The sequence below is a fragment of the Somniosus microcephalus genome, chromosome 2, assembly GCF_052327205.1.
Source record: "Somniosus microcephalus isolate GS21.2 chromosome 2, FLI_Smic_1.0, whole genome shotgun sequence".
Classification (NCBI taxonomy): Eukaryota; Metazoa; Chordata; class Chondrichthyes; order Squaliformes; family Somniosidae; genus Somniosus; species Somniosus microcephalus.
The window spans coordinates 78,054,906-78,076,997 of NC_140988.1; the positions used below are offsets into that span (position 1 = coordinate 78,054,906).

At 47.2% G+C, this 22,092-nt stretch overlaps 1 protein-coding gene across 3 annotated transcripts in view; it reads left to right on the forward strand.

Annotated features, from left to right (window-relative positions):
• The window catches only part of tmem144b (transmembrane protein 144b), a 175,608-nt gene that overhangs the window by 38,421 nt on the left and 115,095 nt on the right, over positions 1 to 22,092 (forward strand). For all 3 annotated transcript variants that reach the window (XM_086010619.1, XM_086010601.1, XM_086010610.1), the window contains exon 5: positions 11,807 to 11,906. In XM_086010619.1, coding sequence (XP_085866745.1) covers positions 11,807 to 11,906 — 100 coding nt within the window. The remainder of the gene's footprint in view (positions 1 to 11,806; positions 11,907 to 22,092) is intronic.

The window sequence follows — 22,092 nt, forward strand, 5'->3', positions numbered from 1 at the left end:
CCCTGTACACCTGCAGCAAGACATCCTTGCTCCTGTACTCGAATCCTCTCGCTATGAAGGCCAGCATACCATTTGTCTTCTTAACCGCCTGCTGCACCTGCATGCTTACCTTCAGTGACTGGTGCACAAGGACACCCAGGTCTCATTGCACTTCCCCATTTCCCAATCTATTACCATTCAGATAATAATCTGCCTTCCTGTTTTTGCCACCAAAGTGGATAATCTCACATTTATCCACATTATACTACATCTGCCATACATCTGCCCATAGAAACATAGAAGATAGGAGCAGGAGTAGGCCATTCGGCCCTTCAAGCCTGCTCCGCCATTCAATGAGATCATGGCTGATCATCCAAATTCAGTACCCTGTCCCTGCCTTCTCCACATATCCCTTGATCCCTTTAGCCTCAAGAAATATATCCAACTCTTTCTTGAATATATTTAATGAACTGGCCTCCACCGCCCTCTGTGGCAGAGAATTCCACAGGTTCACCACTCTCTGGGTGAAGAAATTCCTCCTCATTTCAGTCCTAAATGGCTTACCCCTTATCCTTAGACTATGACCCTTGGTTCTGGAATTCCCGGCCATCAGAAACATCCATTCTGCATCTAGTCTGTCCAGACCTGACAGAATTTTATACGTTTCAATGAGATCCCCTCTCAATCTTCTAAACACCAGTGAGTATAAGCCCAATTGACACAATCTCTCCTCGTACGTCATTCCTGCCATCCCAGGTATCAGCCTGGTGAATCTTCGCTGCACTCCCTCCATGGCAAGAACGTCCTTCCTCAGGTAAGGTGACCAAAACTGCACACAATACTCAAGGTGCGGTCTCACCAAGGCCCTGTACAATCGCCCAACCTGTCCAAATCGTACTGGAGTTTCTCTGCATCCTCCTCACAGCACACACGCCCATCCAGCTTTGTGTCGTCTGTAAACTTGGAGATATTACATCTAGTTCCCTCGTCTAGATCATTAATATATATTGTGAATAACTGGGGTCTCTATCACTATAGCTCTCCCACTCTTTCCTCCCATCCTGTGCAGCAGAACCACCCATGGTACCAGGAAGTTGGCTGTTGTTGCCTTCCCCCGATAAGCCATCTCCCTCAACAATATCCAAATTGGTATATCTGTTTGAGCGGGGGATGGCTAAAGGGGACCCCTGCACTACCTGCCTGCGCCTACTACTCTGTCTGGTGGTCACCCATTCCCTTCCTGCCTGTGCAGCCTTTACCTGCGGTGTGACCAACTCCCTAAACGTGCTATCCACAATGTCCTCAGCATCGCTAATGCTCCATTATGTATCCATTGGCAGCTCCAGCGCCGCAATGTGGTCTGTCAGTAGCTGCATCTGGATACACTTCCCGCACACATGGTCATCAGGGACATAGGAAGTGTCTCTGATTTCCCACATAGCGCAGGAGGAGCATGCCACGGGGCCGAGCTGTCCTGCCATGACGTACCCTTTAATTAATTTAACTTAAATTAAATCAAATCAATACCACTAATTACACTACAATTAAATGATATACTCAAGAGCCCTTGGTTATTAGCCCTCCGCGATACACAACAGAGACCTTAGAAACTATAACCACAAAAATTAAGACATTCTAAATTGTATAAACTATTAACCTTAACTGTCAAACTATAGAGTAGTATAAATACTCACCTGGCCATATTCACCCAATCAGCTGCTTCCTCTTGCCCACATCAATTTTTGAATCGTGACGTGGCTGCGGAATGCCGCCGCTGGTCTGTGAGATTGGTAAGCCTCTGTAAAAAAGCCCGCGAAAGTGAGTTTAAGTACTCGCTGTACTGCCGCTCTCTGCTCCTCCCGACACTGGCCTCTGTATAAAAAAAAAGCCCACGAAAGTGAGTTTAAGTACTCACTGTACCACCGCTCTCTGCTCCTCCCGACACTGGCCTCGTTCCATTCCACTTGCACAGCCATGTCATGTACAACAACTGTACTACCCTCATCAACCCTCCATTACTTTATCAAAGAACTCGATCAAGTTAGTCAAACACGATTTGTCTTTAACAAATCCATGCTGACTTTCATTTATTAGCCCATACTTTTCCAAATGTATACTTTTGGAAATTGTAGTTAAGCATTGTCTGACACTTGATTATTTTTATAGAGAACATTTGGTGGAATGCAGTGCTTTCTGCTTGAGCTCAGTTCTCTCTAAAATGTATTCAAAGAACCAATTAGAAATAAATCATAGTGCTGTTATCATGGACTAAAAGAGAATAAAGACAGGGAACGAGTGATGAATGGAGCAGGGCAGATTTCATTGACTAGTTATAAGCTGTCAAAATGTTTTTAGTCATGGACTGTTGTGCAGTTTGCAATGGGCAACTCTTTCTCTCAGTTTCTTTTATAGATCAGCTGATGTTGAAGATTTGCTTGAGTACATGCAATTTAGGTACAGACCTCTCACATACTGATTGTTCTACTACTTGGATCTCAATTTCAGTTGAACAGCAGTAATTGGCTTTCCAGCATCTTGCGTAGTTCCATTCCACTTGCACAGCCATGTCATGTACAACTTACAGCTTTAAATATGTTTGTCCAGAGTCCCACTTGTCCTAATCAAAATGCTTTATTTTAAATGGTGATGCCTTGAGGCTTAATCAATATGAAGAATTTTTACAATTACATTAGGAAAAGAGGGTGGTCAGGAGCAATGTCGGCTCCTTAAAAACTGAAAGTGGTGATATTGTCAGTGACAATGGGGAAATGGCAGACATGTTGAATAATTACTTTACGTCAGTATTTACAGTAGAAGAAGAGGATAGCATGCCGGAAGGCCCAAAGAAACCAATATTGAATGGGGACAGGGAATCAATCAAATTAATGTAAGTAAAATAACAGTAATGAAGAAAATAATGGCACTAAAGAGTGACAAATCCCTGGGATCAGATGGTTTCCATCCCAGGGTTTCAAAGGAAGTAGGTGAGCACATTGCAGATGCCCTAACTATAATCTTCCAAATTTCTCTAGATTCAGGAACCATCCCTTTAGATTGGAAAATTGCACATGTCACTCCGCTTTTTAAGAATGGCGAGAGAGGGAAACCAGGGAATTACAGACCGGTTAGCCTAACATCTGTTGTTGTGAAATTGCTAGAATCTATAATTAAGGATAGAATGACTGAACACCTCAAATTTTCAGTTGATCGGAAAGAGCCAGCATGGATTTGTGAAAGGTAGGTCATGCCTGACAAACCTGATAGAATTTTTTGAAGAGGTGACTAAAGTAGACAGGGGAATGTCTATGGATGTTATTTATATGGACTTCCAGAAGACATTTGATAAAGTCTGACGGAAGAGACTGTTAACTAAGGTAGAAGCCCACAAACGGCAATTGATGCTAGATCAATTGTTGATTTTAAATCGGAGATTGATAACTTTTTGTTAACCAAAGGTATTCAGGGATATGGGCCAAAGGCAGGTATATGGAGTTAGGTCGCAGATCAGCTATGATCTCATTGAATGGCGGAACCGGCTCGAGGGGCTGAACGGCCTACTGTTTCTATGTTCCTATGTTAATGGATTTCTACTCCTCAAAATTGAATGTGTTTCTCTGCAGTCACTGAAGGATGAATTTCTATATTCAAAATGAGGTACCGGCAGCCTTAAAATTTGTATGACAAATAAAGCATGAGTTTAATCAACTAAAACAGATCAAAGTTTTTTTTTTTAATGTTTTCATCAGGAAACCGAGCAACATACTTCAATTAATGCATTTTCTTTGGCCAGTTTTCTTCCCTCCTTTCCTGAGGTTCATCATCACTATTTCCCTGTCTCGAAGTTCAGAATTTTTCTTTTTTCTCTTTTAGTCTACGATAACAGCACTATGATTTATTTCTAGATGGTTCTTTGAGTATATTTTAGAGGGTTACTCAGGCTGGGATATAGTTCTAAGGCTGCGGGCAGCAACTCGGTACCTGATCCAAGTGATCATTTTTCAACCTTGAGCTAAGACGGCAAGTGTTGGCAGACTGTTCTGCTATGGGAAGCATTCACAGCCAAGTCTAATCCTGAGTACTCATGTGTTTTGCAACATAAGATAGTACTCAGGAATGCATGGTTGGATTTTCTCCTCCCTAGTGCAAAGGCACTGAGGCCAATTGTAGTGTTTTTTCTGGTGCCCTGAATCAGATAACTTGGCATAGTACAGGAAACTTTTTTTTATCTGGCACCGACGGGACCGACGTGGTGCCAGTTCATCAAAAATTCCGGATAACCGAAAGCTATAGTAAAAGATACGGAGAGCTGAGAGTTCCGTATAAAGCAACAAACCCTGTTGCTTAGCAACAGGTGCAGAACAATGGCCACAAGTTCCAAGCGTCTCTGTAGCTTAGCAACAGCTGCAGCCACACCCTTGCACAGCAACAGATCGAGGAAGGCAAGTACAAAATGAAGTAAAACTTACCTGAACCTACTCCTGAATTTTGCTAGTTAACCAAGATTTCCGATTATTTAGGTGCCGGTAAATCGAAAGTTTCCTGTAATCAAATTTGTGGTCTTTCTTGGCTCAGTTCCATGCTGGGTGGTAATTTTGCACTGAGCCATAGGACTCGATTTTCTTTGAGCCGTGGAGTCGGGCTTGGAGGCATGCGGGGTGTTAAAAATCACAAAAACTGGCAGGCGGGACCCCCCCCCCCCCGCCCGCGGCCTCGTTCCCGACTCCGAGCAATTTTAACTCGGGCGTGTCTGATGGTCCCGACTCCGTCCCACATCCAACAGGCGGGATTGGTCTTTAAGGCCCTTAATTACCACTAAATGGCCTCTATAATCCTATTTTAACAGGCCCTTGCAACTTTAACCCTTTTCCCACGTAAAAAACGCCTGGTGGGAGCACTATTGGATTGCTAACTATCAACTGCAGGTCAACCATTAAAGAGGAGATTTGATCAGCCATCATTTGCAGGTGGCAAGACTTGGTGGTCTCAGGTCTGGGACAACTTTTACAAGGCTTAACCACACCTGTGGAAGGTTGGAGCCTCACACCCATCTCCAGTGTGGCCTCCTGGGAAACCCCTCTCGCCACCTTCACTCAGCGCTTCCTCTACGGAGGCATATACCAGAAGCATGGGAGCCATTTATTTCCTTCCCATCTGGGCATTAGAGGAGCTCGAGCACCAGCCGCGGCAGCAGCAGAACCAGGAACAACAGCAGCAGCAGCAGGAGCGCCAGGCTGCTGCTCACCCACCTGAGGCTGCACAGGCCAGAAGGGGCCAGCGCCTGGAAGCCCGTCGGCGCAGGAGATACCCCCGAAACAGGGTCTACAGATGCAGGGTCACCTATCTCAACATGTCTGAGCAGCAGTGCCAAAGGCGGCTCCGACTTTTGCGAGAGGTAGTGACTGACATCTGCGCAATGCTACAGCAAGACCTGCTGCCCAGAGGACCAGGTGGACAAGCATTACTAGTGGCCGTCAAAGTCACCACCGCACTCAACTTTTTTGCCTCGGGCTCATCAGCGGCATCTCCCAGGTGGCCGCACACACTTGCATCACGCAGGTAACCGATGCCCTCTTTGCCCTCGCGCACAATCACATCCATTTCACCAAGGATCGAGCAAGTGTCACGGCGCGAGCAGTTGGATTAGCTCAGCTGGCAGGCTTTCCAAGGGTGCAGGGCATTGTTGACTGCACACATGTGGCCCTTAGGGCACCCCATCGCAATCCAGGTATGTTTGTCAACTGCAAGGGCTTCCACTCCCTCAACGTTCAGCTGGTGTGTGACCATAAGGAGATTTTGCATGTTTGTGCCATGTACCCTGGCAGTTGCCATGACTCCTTCATACTGCGCCAGTCTAGTGTGCCTCCGCTATTCAGTCCGCCAGACCAACTTAACGGATGGCTACTTGGAGACCAGGGCTATCCCCTGAGGACGTGGCTGATGACGCCGTTGAGGAGGCCAGCCAACGAAGCTGAGGAGTGCTACAACTCCAGCCACATTTCCACCAGATCCATTATTGAGCAAACCGAAGATGCGCTTCAGATGCCTGGATAGATCAGGTGGAGCCCTGCAGTACTCAGCAGCCAGGTTCTCCAGAATCATCGTGGTTTGCTGTGCACTTCACAACATGGCACAGCGTCGTGGCTTGCAGATTCCTGAGGACCAAGTGGCTCCTCACATATACTCCTCAGATGAGGAGGAGGAGGGCGAAAACGAACATCCTGCAGAAGCCCATCAACGAGCGGCAGCATTACACAAGAACATTGCTGCCCGGGATGCAAGGAACGCACTCATCCTGGCCAGATTTGCTTAGCCTAGTCAATCAAACACTTTTGCCTCGCAGCTTCTTACCTGAGCATCGACAATGGCCAAGACCCTGCGGATTCCTAGCTATTTGACCAGCATACTGACAATTGCAAGTAATCCTAAGCCCTCAATGTGAATGTCCCATTCGTGAAATGACACACGCCACAACTACAGCAGTAGCCATCAGATTTTTTATTAACATTATTAATCTGATGGTTTTTTCTAACAATACATCAAATTTCACCCAAGTGACTACCCTTGTGACTACTTCTGCTTTATCTTCTTCTTACGTGTGCTTCTATGTAGTGCTTCCCCTGTGGCTTCAGCAGATGTGGAGGCCCCTTGCTCACTTTCCTGCTGCTCCTGTCTCGACACCTTTGGCGGGCGTCCTCTGGGGTTGCGAGCCTGTGAGGGCTCGTCAACAGTCTGCTGCTCCTGCGGCTGTGCAGGGGTTGAGACGTCTATCTCACTTGGGTGTGGACTCCGGTGGGGCTCTTACCGAGGGCTCTGCAGTGGCATGGAAGTGAGAGCGCTTGGAGAGGAGCCCCCACTTCCTTGAGGTCTGCCACCAACCTCCCTCTCATGGGTCAGGTCCCCCTCCACGCCTGCAAGTGGCTGGAGAGCACCTTGCTGCACATCAGGGGGGCCATGGGGACCCGTATCTGCAATGGCAGTCCTACTCAGAAGGACTTCCATGAAGGTCTGGTTTCTCTGTTCAATAGATGCCCATCGCTTCTCAAGAGATGTCATTCTATTCTGAACAATTACCATGTTTTCCATACCCTGGCGACTAAGCTCCTCCATGGCCGTAGCCCTCCTCTCCTCTACCGTAGCCATCCTCTCCTGTACAGTAGCCAGCCTTACCACGGAGGTAGCAATCGTTTCCACGGAGGTCGCCATCCTTTCCGTGTTGATGCGTTCATGCGCCAATGACTCCACAAAGGCTCTGCTCATGTTCACTATAGACTCCTCCATTTGCTCCACACTCGCAGCGACCCTGGAGACAAAACCTGCCAGAGACTCCTGCATCTGTGCCTGGAATTCCATCACCTCTGATCTTATGGATGGACCCAGAGGCAGAGGGTCGACATGCTGCTGAGCCGAGCTGGCAGAGTCCTGCGCCCTCTGACTAGGACTCTCCACTGCTGTCCCTGTCTCCACAATCTGCTGATGCTCACTTGTGAGCTGTGATACACCAGGTGACAACACTACTCTATGTCCCGAAGATCCCACCGAGGTGTGAGTGTCTGTGCTGGTGCTGGGTGCGCTGAATTCTGCTGACGCTGCGCCCTTAGAGGTTGCAGCTTCCTCTGAGGAGTCTGGCTGCTCAGCCTCTTCTTCCTGGCTAGGGGGGATGGATGCTTGTGATGGTCCTGTGGGGGAGTAAAGGAAAGAGTCAGAGATGTGATGCAAAGGCTACATGCACATAGCCTTTTGCAGATGCTCGTAAGTGCATCTGTTACAGCTTCACAATCATTATCAGCGACTCATGCAATGTCAGAGAGAGAGATGGGAAACTTTTCTGTCACCAGCTTGCTTTGTTGCACCCGTCTGTCCGTCCCCCATGCGCAAATCGTCCTCAATGCCCATGATTTCCAGGACGGCCTCCTCCCAGGGGGCCAGGTGGGCTATTGAGTGTGGCCCTCCTCCTGTCCTGGCTCGCTCTCTCTTGTTGTGAGCTCTCTCTTCCTGCAATGAGGGAGACAAGTGGAAGTTGAGTGAGAATGAAGGAGTGAGTGTAGAGATTGCATAGCATAGATACTTAGAGGGAGACAAAGATGGAGTGAGGTTGCAAGACCAAGGGCCCTCCCTGTGTTCAAAGCATCCGAGTGATGGAGAGTGAGGGCTGCATGGTGGAATAGTTATGTTAATGTGAGCATAGAGAGAGAGGGAATGGGTAAGGGTGCATGGATGTCAGTGTCAACTGCGATGTGGAGGAAGAGATTGCTAAAGCTGAGTGCTGGTGAGGAAAGGCAATGGAGATCAGATTGAGGGTGATGGGAAATTCATACTCACTTTTCCAGTGCGCTGAACGTCATGAAATCTTTTCCTGCATTGTATCCAGGTTCTGCGGGTGACTCCCAAGGAGTTGACCTCGTCAGCCACCTGCATCCACACAGCCTTGGTCTGAGTGAGAGACCTCTTCCTCCCTGATGAAGTGAACAGGACCTCCCTGTTGGCCCTAGCCCCATCCACCAATGCCTGCAGTGCCGCCTCGTCAAAGCGAGGAGCTGCTCTTGCCCTCCCGCTTGTCATCTTTCCTGCAGGTCCCTCTGACACCAAATGGAGGAAGCTTGGAAGCCTGCAAAAGAAGCAAGGCTTGCTGTGGACCTTAAATGCAGCAGCAATGATGATGTCATCGGAGGGGACTTTCAGTCATGAAAACCCCTCTGCAAAGGCTTCCCACACGCTGGAAATCAATTGGCCAATTGAGTTAAAATTGCATCAATCTCCCACATCCATTTAGATTCGTGTGGGAAACACAAAATTCGGATAACGCGACAACAGCCCGCACCTGAGTTAAAATCGAGCCCATAATGTTAGCTTGAATACTTCAAAATGTTTCAAGAATTTCAGGTTTGGAGATAGGCAGGAAAAGCATGACAGTATCCACTGCTCTGACCAGAGCTTGGTCTATGTTTTCTTATTCTCTAGCAGTGAAATTAATAGAATTACAAGAGAAATTACCCAATTTTCATCTAACTTTTAACAGTTAAGGTGCATTTGAGTTCACCCAGGTTGAGCATTGTTTTCAATTTGCATTAAATCGTAAGCCACACCACTTAATATCATTACATACTATTCAATTGATCAATTAGTAGTTCTGTGGCATTAACTAATTGATCCATTGAATAAGTACGTAATAAGTCATACACTAATTCTCATTCGTGCACTGCTAATCTAGTTCTAATGAAGGGTCATCGACCTGAAACGTTAACTCTGTTTCTCTACAGAAGCTGCCTGATCTGCTGAGTATTTCCAGCATTTTCTGTTTTTATTTCAGATTTCCAGCATCCGCAGTATTTTGCTTTTGTAATCTAATTCAATGTAGTTAACTTACGATTGCACTGTAGCTTTGGTAAAATTGCTTTTGCATTTGATGAAAGCAGTTATTTAAGCAATTTAGCAAAAGAAATGCATTGGATTAGAACAACTGACATGCAAATAAAATTTTAGCAGTTATTCTCTAAGTAGTTTATACCTCTCATTATTTTAGCAGCAGCTGATTTGCACATTAGTCCTCCTTAGTTGTACCAACAGATTAAAATACAGGAATAGCTGCCCAGCAATTGATTGAATTTTTCGAGGGGGTGACTAGGTGTGTGGATGAGGGTACTGCGGTTGATGTAGCCTACATGGACTTCAGTAAGGCTTTTGACAAAGTCCCGCATGGGAGACTGGTCAAGAAGGTAAGAGCCCATGGGATCCAGGGCAATTTGGCACGGTGGATCCAAATTGGCTTAGTGGCAGGAGGCAGAGGATGATGGTCGAAGGCTTTTTTTGTGACTGGAAGCCTGTGTCCATTGGTGTACCGCAGGGATCAGTGCTGGGTCCCTTGCTGTATGTAGTGTACATTAATGTGAGAGGTATGATCAGTAAGTTCGCAGATGACACGAAAATTGGTGGAGTGGTAAACAGCGAGGAGGGAAGCCTCAGGCTACAGGACGATATAGACGGGTTGGTTAGATGGGCAGAACAGTGGCAAATGGAATTTAACCCTGAAAAGTGTGAGGTGATGCATTTTGGTAGGACTAACAAGGCAAGGGAATACACAATGAATGGTAAGACCCTAGGGAGGACAGAGGATCAGAGGGACCTTGGTGTGCATGTACAAAGATCCCTGAAGGCAGCAGGACAGGTAGATAAGGTGGTTAAGAAGGCATATGGGATACTTGCCTTCATTAGCCGAGGCATAGAATATAAGAGCAGGGAGGTTATGATGGAGCTGTACAAAATGCTAGTTAGGCCACAGCTGGAATACTTTGTGCAGTTCTGGTCGCCATACTTTTGGAAGGATGTGATTGCATTAGAGAGGGTGCAGAGGAGATTCACCAGGATGTTACCTGGGCTGGAGCGCTTCAGCTATGAAGAGAGACTGGACAGGCTGGGGTTGTTTTCCTTAGAGCAGAGAAGGCTGAGGGGGGACCTGATTGAGGTGTACAAAATTATGAGGGGCATAGATAGGGTAGATAGATAGGAACTTTCCCCTTAGCTGAGGGGTCAGTAACCAGGGGGCATAGTTTCAAGGTAAGGGACAGGAAGTTTAGAGGGGATTTGAGGAAAAATATTTTCACCCAGAGGGTGGTTGGAATCTGGAACTCACTGCCTGAAAGGGTGGTAGAGGCAGGAACCCTCAACATTCAAGAAACATTTAGATGAGCACTTGAAATGCCATAGCATTCAAGGCTATGGACCAAGTGCTGGAAAATGGGATTAGAATAGATAGGGCTTGATGGCCGGCGCGGACACGATGGGCCGAAGGGCCTCTTTCTGTGCTGTATAACTCTATGACTAAAGATATAGCAGCTGATTTTACCTGCTACGACTGGAGTAGAGTGTGCATAACAAGATTGTCTTTAACTTTCAAAAGTGGAAGGGCAGACAGCCATAGCGCAGTCCCATTGATCTCAGGCTTGCAATGCCTTGTAGCACTTGGGGTAGCCAAACTGTAAGTATAACAGACTGTGATACCTATATGACCATCTTCTAAATAGTTTTAAACACTCTGCTAGTAACATTACCATAGTAAAAGGAGACATTAACACATTAATGGTAGCCCAGTATTACAGGTGAAAAAAATTGCAGAGATGCTGGCAACAACATCCCGGCTGCAGTGCTGAGGACTTGTGCTCTAGAACTAGCCGCGCCTCTAGCCAAGCTGTTCCAGTACAGCTACAACACTGGCATCTACCCGACAAAGTGGGAAATTGTCCAGGCATGCCCTGTCCACAAAAAGCAGGACAAATCCAATCCGGCCAATTACCGCCCCATCAGCCTACTCTCAATCACCAGCAAAGTGATGGAAGGGGTCGTTAACCGTGCTATCAAGCGGCATTTAATCACCAATAACCTGCTCACTGATGCTCAGTTTGAGTTTTGCCAGGACCACTTGGCTCCAAACTTCATTACAGCCTTGGTCCAAACATGGACAAAAGAGCTGAATTCCAGAGGTGAGGTGGAACTCCCTACCTAACAGCACTGTGAGAGTACCATCACCAGAAAGACTGCAGCGGTTCAAGAAGGTGGCTCACCACCACCTTCTCAAGGGCAATTAGGGATGGACAATAACTGCTGGCCTTGCCAGCAACACTCACATCTGTGACTGAATGGAAAAAAACACTGATCTAGGTACTACCAACAGATAAATCTATATCCCAACATGGTGCAGAGTACAGTTTCATATTCATTCCATGCAGAAGTGGTTAGTAAAGTTCAGTTTACACTCTGGTAGTGGTGCATTCACACAAGTTGAGAATCAATTCAAGAACTGAATATTATGGTTTCTTCTCTATTATGTTTTCAGGAAATATTACTGTTGTTCCAATTCTGAAAACCATTGGTTTAGGCCTTGGAGTTTTAATCTGGGCTGCATTTAATCTCCTGATGGGATGGGCAAGTTCTCGGTAAGTCCAAGTTGCTCACTACACTGTCCTGTTGCTGCCACCACTTGTTTACTTTGGTTTAGAGTGTAAAATTGCAGCTAAAGAATTTTTATTTGGAGAGGGAGTATGTATTCTAATACTGTAGTTCCTCCACTATGGCACTCTGATATTACTGTAGCTTTTAATAATGTTTATTTATGACTTCAATGTCAGTAGAAGAACTTGCATAAAGTATCCCCACTGCAATTTACATTTCACACAGTGGATAGACATGATAGGCAGCTGCTGCATTTAGGTGCTAAGGAGAACCTTAAGAGAAATTACGAAGGAAACATGAGATCGATTAGTGTATGAAAATCCTTGCCCTAGTGTTTTTCTGGCTTCTTTTCAAGTTTTAGTGGTTAGGCCCAGGTCAAACTTATCTTCAGTAACTAACTAGGGCAGACGATCTATTGAAAATAAACCAAGCCTGTGCAAGTAGGTATTTGGTTGATGTTTGGGAACACTCTATCCATTGGCTATTAAATCAGGTTTAATTATTTTATGCACCTGCTGGTACCTCCCATAAAAGGAGAGGGTTTGGCAACCAGCAAGGAGGCCCATAAAAGACTTTGGGAGGATATAGACAGATTATCAGAATTGCAATTTATTACAGTGAAGTGTGAGATATTGGGCCAGAAATTCGTGTCCAAATGCGTGAGTACGGTCGGGGTACTCACGCATCTGGCCGGTGGAAATGCCGGCGTTCAGCATGCACAGCGCATGCGGGGAACGCCGGCATTTCCAGTCCTCTGAACGAAGGGGTTCAGAGGCACAGCGCGTGCGACTGCACAGGCAGCGCTTGGGCAGTGAACTTCGTCGATTTCATTCATGGATTCAGTGAGGGTAAGTCCTTACAAGTTACACTTGAAAAAAGCATGTGTAAAGTTGTTCCAAGGCTGCGGAGGAAGATATATTTTATCGTGGAGCTTCTGAAAGGCAATATTTTTGTTTGGGAAAGGGAGGGAAGTTATTTTAAGAAATTTTAAGTAAGTTTTAAAGTTTAAATTTTTTTTTTTAAACGGGTTTTCAGAACGGTAGGTAGAAGGAGCAATTGTGGCTGTGTGAATGGAATGTGAAAATGAGTGTTCTAAAATGAGTAATGTAACATTTCCAGCACTTTTAAGAAAGAAACTTTTCATCAGTAATATGTATGTATGTCCGCATATATTCCTTTACGTATATGTATGTATGTTTTATATTCCTTTACTTATGTGTATGAATGTATGTTTTTAATTATGATTTTCCAATAAGTTACTTTCTCTGAAAGTCATAATTAAATACACATACATTCATACACATAAGTAAAGGAATATAAAACATACATACATATATGTAAAGGAATATATGCGGACATACATACATATTACTGATGAAAAGTTTCTTTCTTAAAAATGTTGGAGTCATTTTCACATTTAATAAACACAGCAAATTCAATTCACATAGCCACAATTGATCCTTCTACCTACAGTACTGAAAACCCGTTTTAAAAAACGAAAATAAACTTTAAAACTTACCTCAGCATTTCTTAAAATAACTTTCCTCCCTTTCCCAAACAAAAATATTGCCTTTAAGAAGCTCCACGATAAGAAATATCTTCCTCCGCAGCCTCTGGAGCAACTGTACTCATGCTTTTTTCATGTGTAAGTTGTAAGGACTTGACCTCACTGAAAGCATGAATGAAAGCGGCAAATTTTACTGCGCACGCGCTGCCTGTACAGTCGCACGCGTTCTGCCTCTGATCCCCTTCGTTCAGAGGACAGGAAATGCTGGTTTTCCCCGCATGCGCTGTGCATGCTGAAAACCGGCATTTCCTCCGGCCAGACGCGTAAGTACCCCGACCGTACTCGCGCGTTTGGAAGGGAATTACTGGGCCAACATTTTACATGTCAATAAAATGAAAAATTTAACAATTGCACGATTTGCCCCCTTGCATCTGCGCCTGAGGGTCCAAGGAGGTGCATTGCGCAAGAGGTCATCGTCGTACGTATCCTCACACTGTTCCCTTTCGGGAACTGTATGAAGTGGTGGAAGGATTTCTGGCCACGTTAACACTCCTTCCGTGACCATAACCATCTTCATACCAGCCATTAGGGTGGTTAGTCCTATGGCGTGAGGGTTTTACGGGCTCCCACAACCCATCTGAGGGGGGGGGGGCACCCACACCCGCGGACGCAAGTATCCCGCTGGATGTCCACCCAGAATTTATAGTTGGAGCTCCGACTCCACTTGCCGGGACTGTCTGGAGCGGGGTTCGAAACCCTACTCCTTCTGGCCCAGCGGCGGGGATGCTTACCGCTACGCAAAAGGCCCACTCCGTGCAAAAGGTGACACCCATACGTTTCCTGCGCCTTTTCCCTCCCCGTGACTGGTGCCCTATGCTGCCACTTGAAAGACCAAGCTATCATCTGTCCTTTTTGCGGCGCCTTTGACTTCTCATTACCAATGATGAGCAGGCGCTGCGCCTCCACCTCGTTGAGGAGATTGCTGAGGTCATCATCAGTTCAATTGTGAGTTCTTTTAATGCCGTGAATTGTGCTCATTCCAGCCATTTCACGTTGCTAATCGGATTGGGCCTTTGGCGTAGCGGTAGGATCCCCGCCGCTGGGCCAGACGGGGTAGGGTTTCGAACCCCGCTCCAGACAGTCCCGGCAAGTGGAGTCGGAGCTCTAAATTCTGGGTTGACATCCAGTGGGATATTTGCGTCCATGGGTGTGGGTGGCCCCCCCTCCTTGTACAGCTTGTGGGAGCCTGTAAAACCCTCCCGCCATAGGACTAACCACCCTAATGGCTGGTTCAAAGATGGTTACGGTCACGGAATGAGCGTTAATCACGGCCATAAAGCCTTCCACCACTTCATACAGTTCCCCAAAGGGAACAGTGTGAAGACACGTATGATGACGACATTGCTAAATAAATAAATGGAATTTAAAAAATTCTTTTAGGGCTTTTAAAAGTCTTTAAATTGCTTTAATTCTGTTTAAAACTACTTCAGATTCTTCAAAATAATGTAAACGTTTTTAAAAGTTTATAAAAGTTACCAAAAGCTTCATAAAAATACCAAAAACCTATTTAAAATGCTGCTTTGCATGTAAAAATGCTTAGCAGCTTGTGAGAAACATTGGGGGCATGTCCAATTAAACTGAGACCTCAAGGGGCGTGTCTCAGTTGCACAGCGCGCTACAGGCTTCGCGCTGGCTGCACTCCTGGGCGGCGTGACGTCAGACGCTGCCCGGGAGTCAACATTTTAAAACCGCAATTCCAGGCGTCCCTGAAGCTCAACGGCCGGCGCGTCGGGTAAGTGCAGATCGGGGGCTTACACGCGCGGCAAGCCCCCGACTCGAATTTCTGGGCCAATAACTTTTTGATAGGAAAAACGAGGACTAGGAGGCCACAGTTAGAGGGCTGTGTGCGATTCGGACACTTTATTGTAGAATGAACATTAAAACCATAGAGAACATACTATGTAGATTCACCAGGATTGATACCAGAGATGAGAACGAGAAGGCTGAGGAGATTCAATAGAGTTTAAAACATTGAAGGTTTTTAATAGTTTTTCTCTGTATACTCTATTTCCATGGGTGGGGAGCCAGCAATGAGGGTTCATCAATTTAAAATTGCCACTGGAACTGAGGAGAGAAGTATGAAGAAATGTCTTTATTTAGAGAATCATTTGAACATAGAATGCTTTGCATCAGGGAGCAATTAAGGCACAGACCACTTTTAAGAGAACAGTAGATAAACAGTTGAAGCAGAGGAAGATAATGGGCAAAATCAGGGTGGTGGGATTGATTTTGATTGCTCTAACAAAGAGCAGTCACATACCTGATGGCTTGGATGACCTATTTCTGAGGTTTGAATCTATGGTATTCCATTTTTTTGCCCCGTTGGTCTAATTTTACACTGCTGAGCCCTGGCTTTGACATCTATCCCATCTTAGTTTTCCCAAAATTGCTTGTAAAGAAACTTGTCTCCAATTGGCATGACAATACTCTGTCACAGAGCGCTTCCTTTCTATTGTTGCAGTCTTGCCTGGTTTCTTTAATCTCTTTCCAAATCCTTGCCCTTCCCCCACCCCCAGAAAAAAATCCTGATTTTAGGTTGGGACCTGTTGGTGAGTTTTAGAACAAAGTTACACACTTGACTCGAGACCATACAACCTGACAAAAGTTGCTTCCTCATTAGAAAAAATCTACAAATACACGATCAGCTGATCAAATATAGGCTTCGGTCGAATTGAGTGACACAGTGAATTAGAAGAGTCAACTTGCCCTTGAAAGTTTAACTCAAATCATTTTCAGACTGATGGGATGAAAATCTTGAGACTGGTTTTGCTGACTGTAAGTCCCGTGTGCATATTTGAAGTGAATTGGGCAGATTGCATCTACTTTCCTGTGGCCATTAGTTTACAGCACAAAATTTCTTATTATTGTTCATTGAATTGGCAATCTCATTCAGGCCACAAGAATGTTTGGTATAGGAAATGAAAATGTCACACTGGTGGTGCAGGGGTGCTGTCTTGTGAGGTTGAGGGCAATGTACAGGAAGCTTTGAGTCATAGAGTCATACATTTATACAGCACAGAAAGAGGCCCTTCGGCCCATCGTGTCTGCACCGGACATCAAGCCCTATCTATTCTAATCCCATTTTCCAGCACTTGGTCCATAGCCTTGAATGCTATGGCGTTTCAAGTGCTCAGCTAAATGCTTCTTGAATGTTGTGAGGGTTCCTGCCTCTACCACCCTTTCAGGCAGTGAGTTCCAGATTCCAACCACCCTATGGGTGAAAAAGTTTTCACTCAAATCCCCTCTAAACCTCCTGTCCCTTACCTTGAAACTATGCCCCCTAGTTATTGACCCCTCTACTAAGGGGAAAGTTCCTTTCTATCTACCCTATCTATGCCCCTCATAATTTTGTACACCTCAATAAGGTCCCCCCTCAGCCTTCTCTGCTCTAAGGAAAACAACGCTAGCCTGTCCAGTCTCTCTTCATAGCTGAAGCGGTCCAGCCCAAGTAACATCCTGGTGAATCTCCTCTGCACCCTCTCCAATGCAATCACATCCTTCCTATAGTGTGGCGACCAGAACTGCACACAGTATTCCAGCTGTGGCCTAACTACCATTTTGTACAGCTCCATCATAACCTCCCTGCTCTTATATTCTATGCCTTGACTAATGAAGGCAAGTATCCCATATGCCTTCTTAACCACCTTATCTACGTGTCCTGCTGCCTTCAGGGATCTATGTACATGCATAACAAGGTCCCTCTGATCCTCTGTCCTCCCTAGGATCCTACCATTCACTGTGTGTTCCCTTGCCTTGTCCTCCCAAAATGCATCACCTTTCACTTTTCAGGGTTAAATTCCATTTGCCACTGTTCTGCCCATCTGACCAACCCGTCTATATCATCCTGTAGCCTGAGGCTTCCCTCCTCGCTATTTACCACTCCACCAATTTTCGTGTCATCTGCGAACTTACTGATCATACCTCCTACATTCATATCTAAATCATTAATGTACACTACAAACAGCAAAGGACCCAGCACCGATCCCTGCGGTACACCACTGGACACAGGCTTCCCGTCACAAAAACAACCTTCGACCATCACTCTCTGCCCCCTGCCACTAAGCCAATTTTGGATCCAATGTGCCAAATTGCCCTGGATTCTATGGGCTCTTACCTTCTTGACCAGTCTCCCATGCGGGACTTTGTCACAAGCCTTACTGAAGTCCATGTAGACTACATCAACTGCACTACCCTCATCCACACACCCCCTCGAAAAATTCAAGCAAATTGGTTAGACATGATCTCCCCCTGACAAAGCCATGCTGACTATCCTTGATTAATCCTTGCCTCTCCAAGTGGAGACTAATTCTGTCCCTCAGAATTTTTTCCAATAATTTCCCTACCACTGATGTTAGGTTCACTGGCATTTAATTCCCTGGTTTATCCCTACTACCCTTCTTGAATAATGGTACCAAGTTAGCTGTCCACCAGTCCTCTGGCATCTCCCCTGTGGCCGTTCTGAAAATTTGTGTCAGAGCCCCTGCAATCTCCTCCCTTGCCTCACATAGCAGCCTGGGATACATCTCGTCAGGGCCTGGGGATTTATCCACTTTTAAGCCTGCTACAACCGCTAGTACCTCCTCCCTCTCAATACTAATTTGTTCAAGTATATCACAAACCCCCTGCCTGATTTCTATGCCTACATCGTCCTTCTCCATAGTGAATACAGTGCAAAATATTCATTTAAAATCTCACCCACATCTTCCGGCTCTACACACAGATTGCCACTTTGGTCCCTAATGGGCCCTACTCTTTCCCTGGTTATCCTCTTGCCCTTAATCTATCTATCTATCTATCTATATATATAAAGCGGCTCTTCTGTCTGTCTGTCCCGATGTCTGTCTGTCCGTTCTCTATACGTTTGAAAGTTACAGAGCGTACCGACGCGCGCGTCGCCTCAAAAGAAAGCTTACGATTCCGGACCGGTCATAGGCGTATTTACGTTTCGGCCGGACAAAAATCCCGCCCGCGGTATCCCAAAAACATTCAGCGTTCCGCTCATTAGCATCCGTGTGACGTCGAGGTCCACCAATCGGACGGCGGGTTCCTTCCTACAGTTGAGTGTCGAGTGACTCGACGATTGACCAATCCTACGCTTCGGTGACCTGACCGGTCGACCAATCGGTGCGTGTGTGGGCGGGCCTTATCCTTCTGAACCGAGGTGAGTGGCCGCCATCTTGATTTTTCACAATTTTTCCCCCCACACTTTCTGTGTGTTAGGGAACTAAGGTAAATATTTTAATGATGTGTTAGGGAATTAAATAACAATTTAATAGTGGGGGGGAGAGCCTCGGGAAATCGCGGGGGGGGGGAGAGCCTCGGGAAATCGCGCGGGGGGGGGAGAGCCTCGGGAAATCGCGGGGGGGGAGAGCCTCGGGAAATCGCGGAGGGGGGGAGAGCCTCGGCAAATCGCGGGGGGCTCGTGCCGCCCGCACTGACCGCGCATGCGCCGCCCGCACTGACCGCGCATGCCCCGCCCGCCCACAGCGGCCGTCCATCAGCCGCGCGATACGCAGCGGACCTCCGCTCCGGACCTCAGGCGCTAGGCAGGGGGAGGGGCCGGAGAGAGGGACAGAGGGGAGTGGGGGAGGGGGAGGGTGGCAGGGGAGGGGGAGTGGGGGAGGGGGAGGGAGTGGGGAGGTGGTGGGGGAGGGGGTGGGGGAGTGGGGGGGGGGGGGGGTGGGGGAGGGGGGGGGGGTGGGGGAGGGTAGGTTTGGGGGTGGGGGAGGGAGGGAGGGAGACAGTGGAGGGGAGGGAGGGAAGGGAGAGAGGGGAGGGGAGGGAGGGATAGGACAGGGAGAGGACATGACAGGGAGAGGGGGGACACACAGGGGCAGGGAGACCAAGCGCCCCAAAATTGCCCTCGCAACGCGGGGCTCCCCAGCTAGTATATATATAAAATAGCTCTTCTGTCTGTCTGTCCTTCTGTCTGTCTGTCTGTCCTCTATACACTCAAAAGTTATAGAGCGTACCTACACATGTGTTACATCAAAAGAAAGCTTACGATTCCGGAATGGTCATAAGCATATTTACTTTTCGGTCAGACAAAAATTGTGACGACGGTTTACAATAAACGTTCAAAATTCCGCTCATTATCCACTCATTAGCATCGAGTGCCGTCAAGGTTGACCAATCGTACAGTCGAGCGACGTGACGGTCGACCAGTCGCTGCGTCACGGGGGCGGGTTCATTGCGCGTGCTGGCCATCCTAGAGTCGAGTGACGTGACGATTGACCAATCCTACAGTTCAGTGACCTGACGGTTGACCAATACGGTGCGTGTGTGGGCGGGCCTAATCCTTCTGAGCTGAGGTGAGTGGCCGCCATCTTGATTCCAAACTCTTCATTTCCTTTTCCCACTTTCTGCGTGTTTCTTTTCAAATCTAGATTTCCAGCAAAAAAAAAAGTTGCTTTTAAAACACAAATTGTTTTTAAAAAAAGTTAATTAATTTGTAAATCTTTTCTCTAACCTCTATAATTTTCCTACCTTTCACCGTTTTTGCAGGCCTCGAAGCCTGGGCCTCTGTTGCCCAGCCACGCCCGAGCTAGGCACCTCCCGTCCTGCTCAAAAAGCGGCCCGCGATCGCCGCCATCTTTCTAAAGGCTTGCGGCGCGGGACTGAGGCGAGCGTAGCCATCGCCGCTATCTTAGTACAGGCGGGCGGGGCGGGAGTCAGCGCGCGCGTCAACGTCGGCCCAGAGCGCGCGCGTCAACGTCAGCCCGGAGCGTGTGTGTCAACGTTGGCCCGGAGCGCGACCTGAGTCCGGCCGGCTATTTCGCGCACCGGCCGGCTCTGAGGTGCTGATGAGCGGCGGCGTCTCTCTCTCACTCTTCCCCGCGCGGCGCGCAGGCCCAGCCGTAATCGGCGGTCTTGAAGCCGGCTCAGGCGGGTGGGCCGGTGCTCGGGAGGGCGGGGCTCGGGAGGGAGGGGCTCGGGAGGGCGGGGTGCAGGGCTCGGGAGGGGGGGAAGGGTTACCCCAGCAACTGGGCCCGGCCCTCTCTCACAGCCTCAAGCCGGCTCACGCCCGTTCCCGGGGCTTGGCTCCAGCGCAGACCCAGCCGCAATCGGCGGTCTTGAAGCCGGCTCGGGCGGGGGGCCAGGGTTCGGAGGGCGGGGCTCGGGAGGGCGGTGGGGTGGGGCTCAGGAGGGTGGGAAGTGGGGGAAGGGTTACCCCGGCAACCGGGCCCGGCCATCTCTCAGAGCCTCAAGCCGGCTCACGCCCGTTCCCGGGGCTTGGCACCATTTGCGGCCGCGGGCCACTCGCCCTCTCTCCTTCCCTCTGTCTCTCTCTCTCCTCCCCCCTCTCCTCTCTCCCCTCCCTCCCCTCTCCCCCTCCCTTCCCCTCTCCCCCTCCCCTCCCCTCTCCCCCTCTCCCCCTGTCTCACCCGCCTGCCTCACCCTCTCTCTCAATTTCAATTCAATTCAATTCAAATCGCTTTATTGGCATGACAAGGTACATCTTATGTTGCCAAAGCATCGAAAAACATTTATGGTTGAACACATAAACGCAGGGTCTATCCATATAGTGTACAAACAGATATATCCCTGAGTGTATAATATACATTCATATAATTTGTATATACTCTTTTCTTAGATTTAATGGTTGTCCCTCTGTTTATGGCAAGCTGTAACATAATGTGCCGCTAAGGTTACACAATTGAATTCAGGGAAAAGTTTTGTGAATTTTGGGTAGAAATTCTCCCTTATGCCCTGATATTTTCTACAAGCTGTGAGGAAGTGCATCTCTGTCTCCACCACTCCCTGACTGCAGTGAGAGCATATCCTGTCCTCTCTTGGTAGCCAGGTCTGCCTGTGTCTGCCTTTTTTGATGGCCAGGCTATGTTCACTAAGTCTGTACATTGTCAGGTTTTTCTCAGTTTGCTATCCTTTAACATGGTCAGGTAATCAGCCATGTTCTATTGTCTGTTTAGGGTCAAGTAGCAATTGAGTTTGTTTTGGGTTTTTGTTGTTTCTGCCAACATGACAGATATTTTTCATTTTGCTTAGTGACGATTGTGTTGGGTCGAATTCTCTGTGTTACAATGTCACTGTCCTGGGGCTGGTTATTGTTAGTAGTGTTAGTAGTAACTTCACTGAGTCCCAGGACTAGTTGACTGAGGGTATTTTTCTTTATGGTCCTCTCTTGGCATTTCAGGGCTTCGTAATGATAGCAGTGGGGGTTGCTCATTTTTAGGTGTTTCCAAAATTTGGTGGCTCTTTTTTGGATAGTAATTATTAATGGATATTGGCCTAGTTCTGCCCTGCATGCATTGTTTACGGTTTTCCTTTGAGTCCGGAGGATACTTTTACAGAATTCTGCATGTAGGATCTCAATTGGGTGTTTGTCCCATTTTGCAAATTCTTGTTGTGTTAGCGGTCCCACACACCTCACTGCCATAGAGTGCAATTGGTTCAATTACTGATTTAAAAATTTTGAGCCAAATGCTAATTGGGATTTCTATTTGGATTGATTTTTTAATGGCATAGAAAGCCCTTCTTGCTTTCTCTTTCAGTTCATTCACAGCCAGATGAAAATTTCCCGTAGAACTGATTTTTAAGCCCAATGTATGTGTAGTTAGTGGTTTGTTCAATTTTAGTTGTTC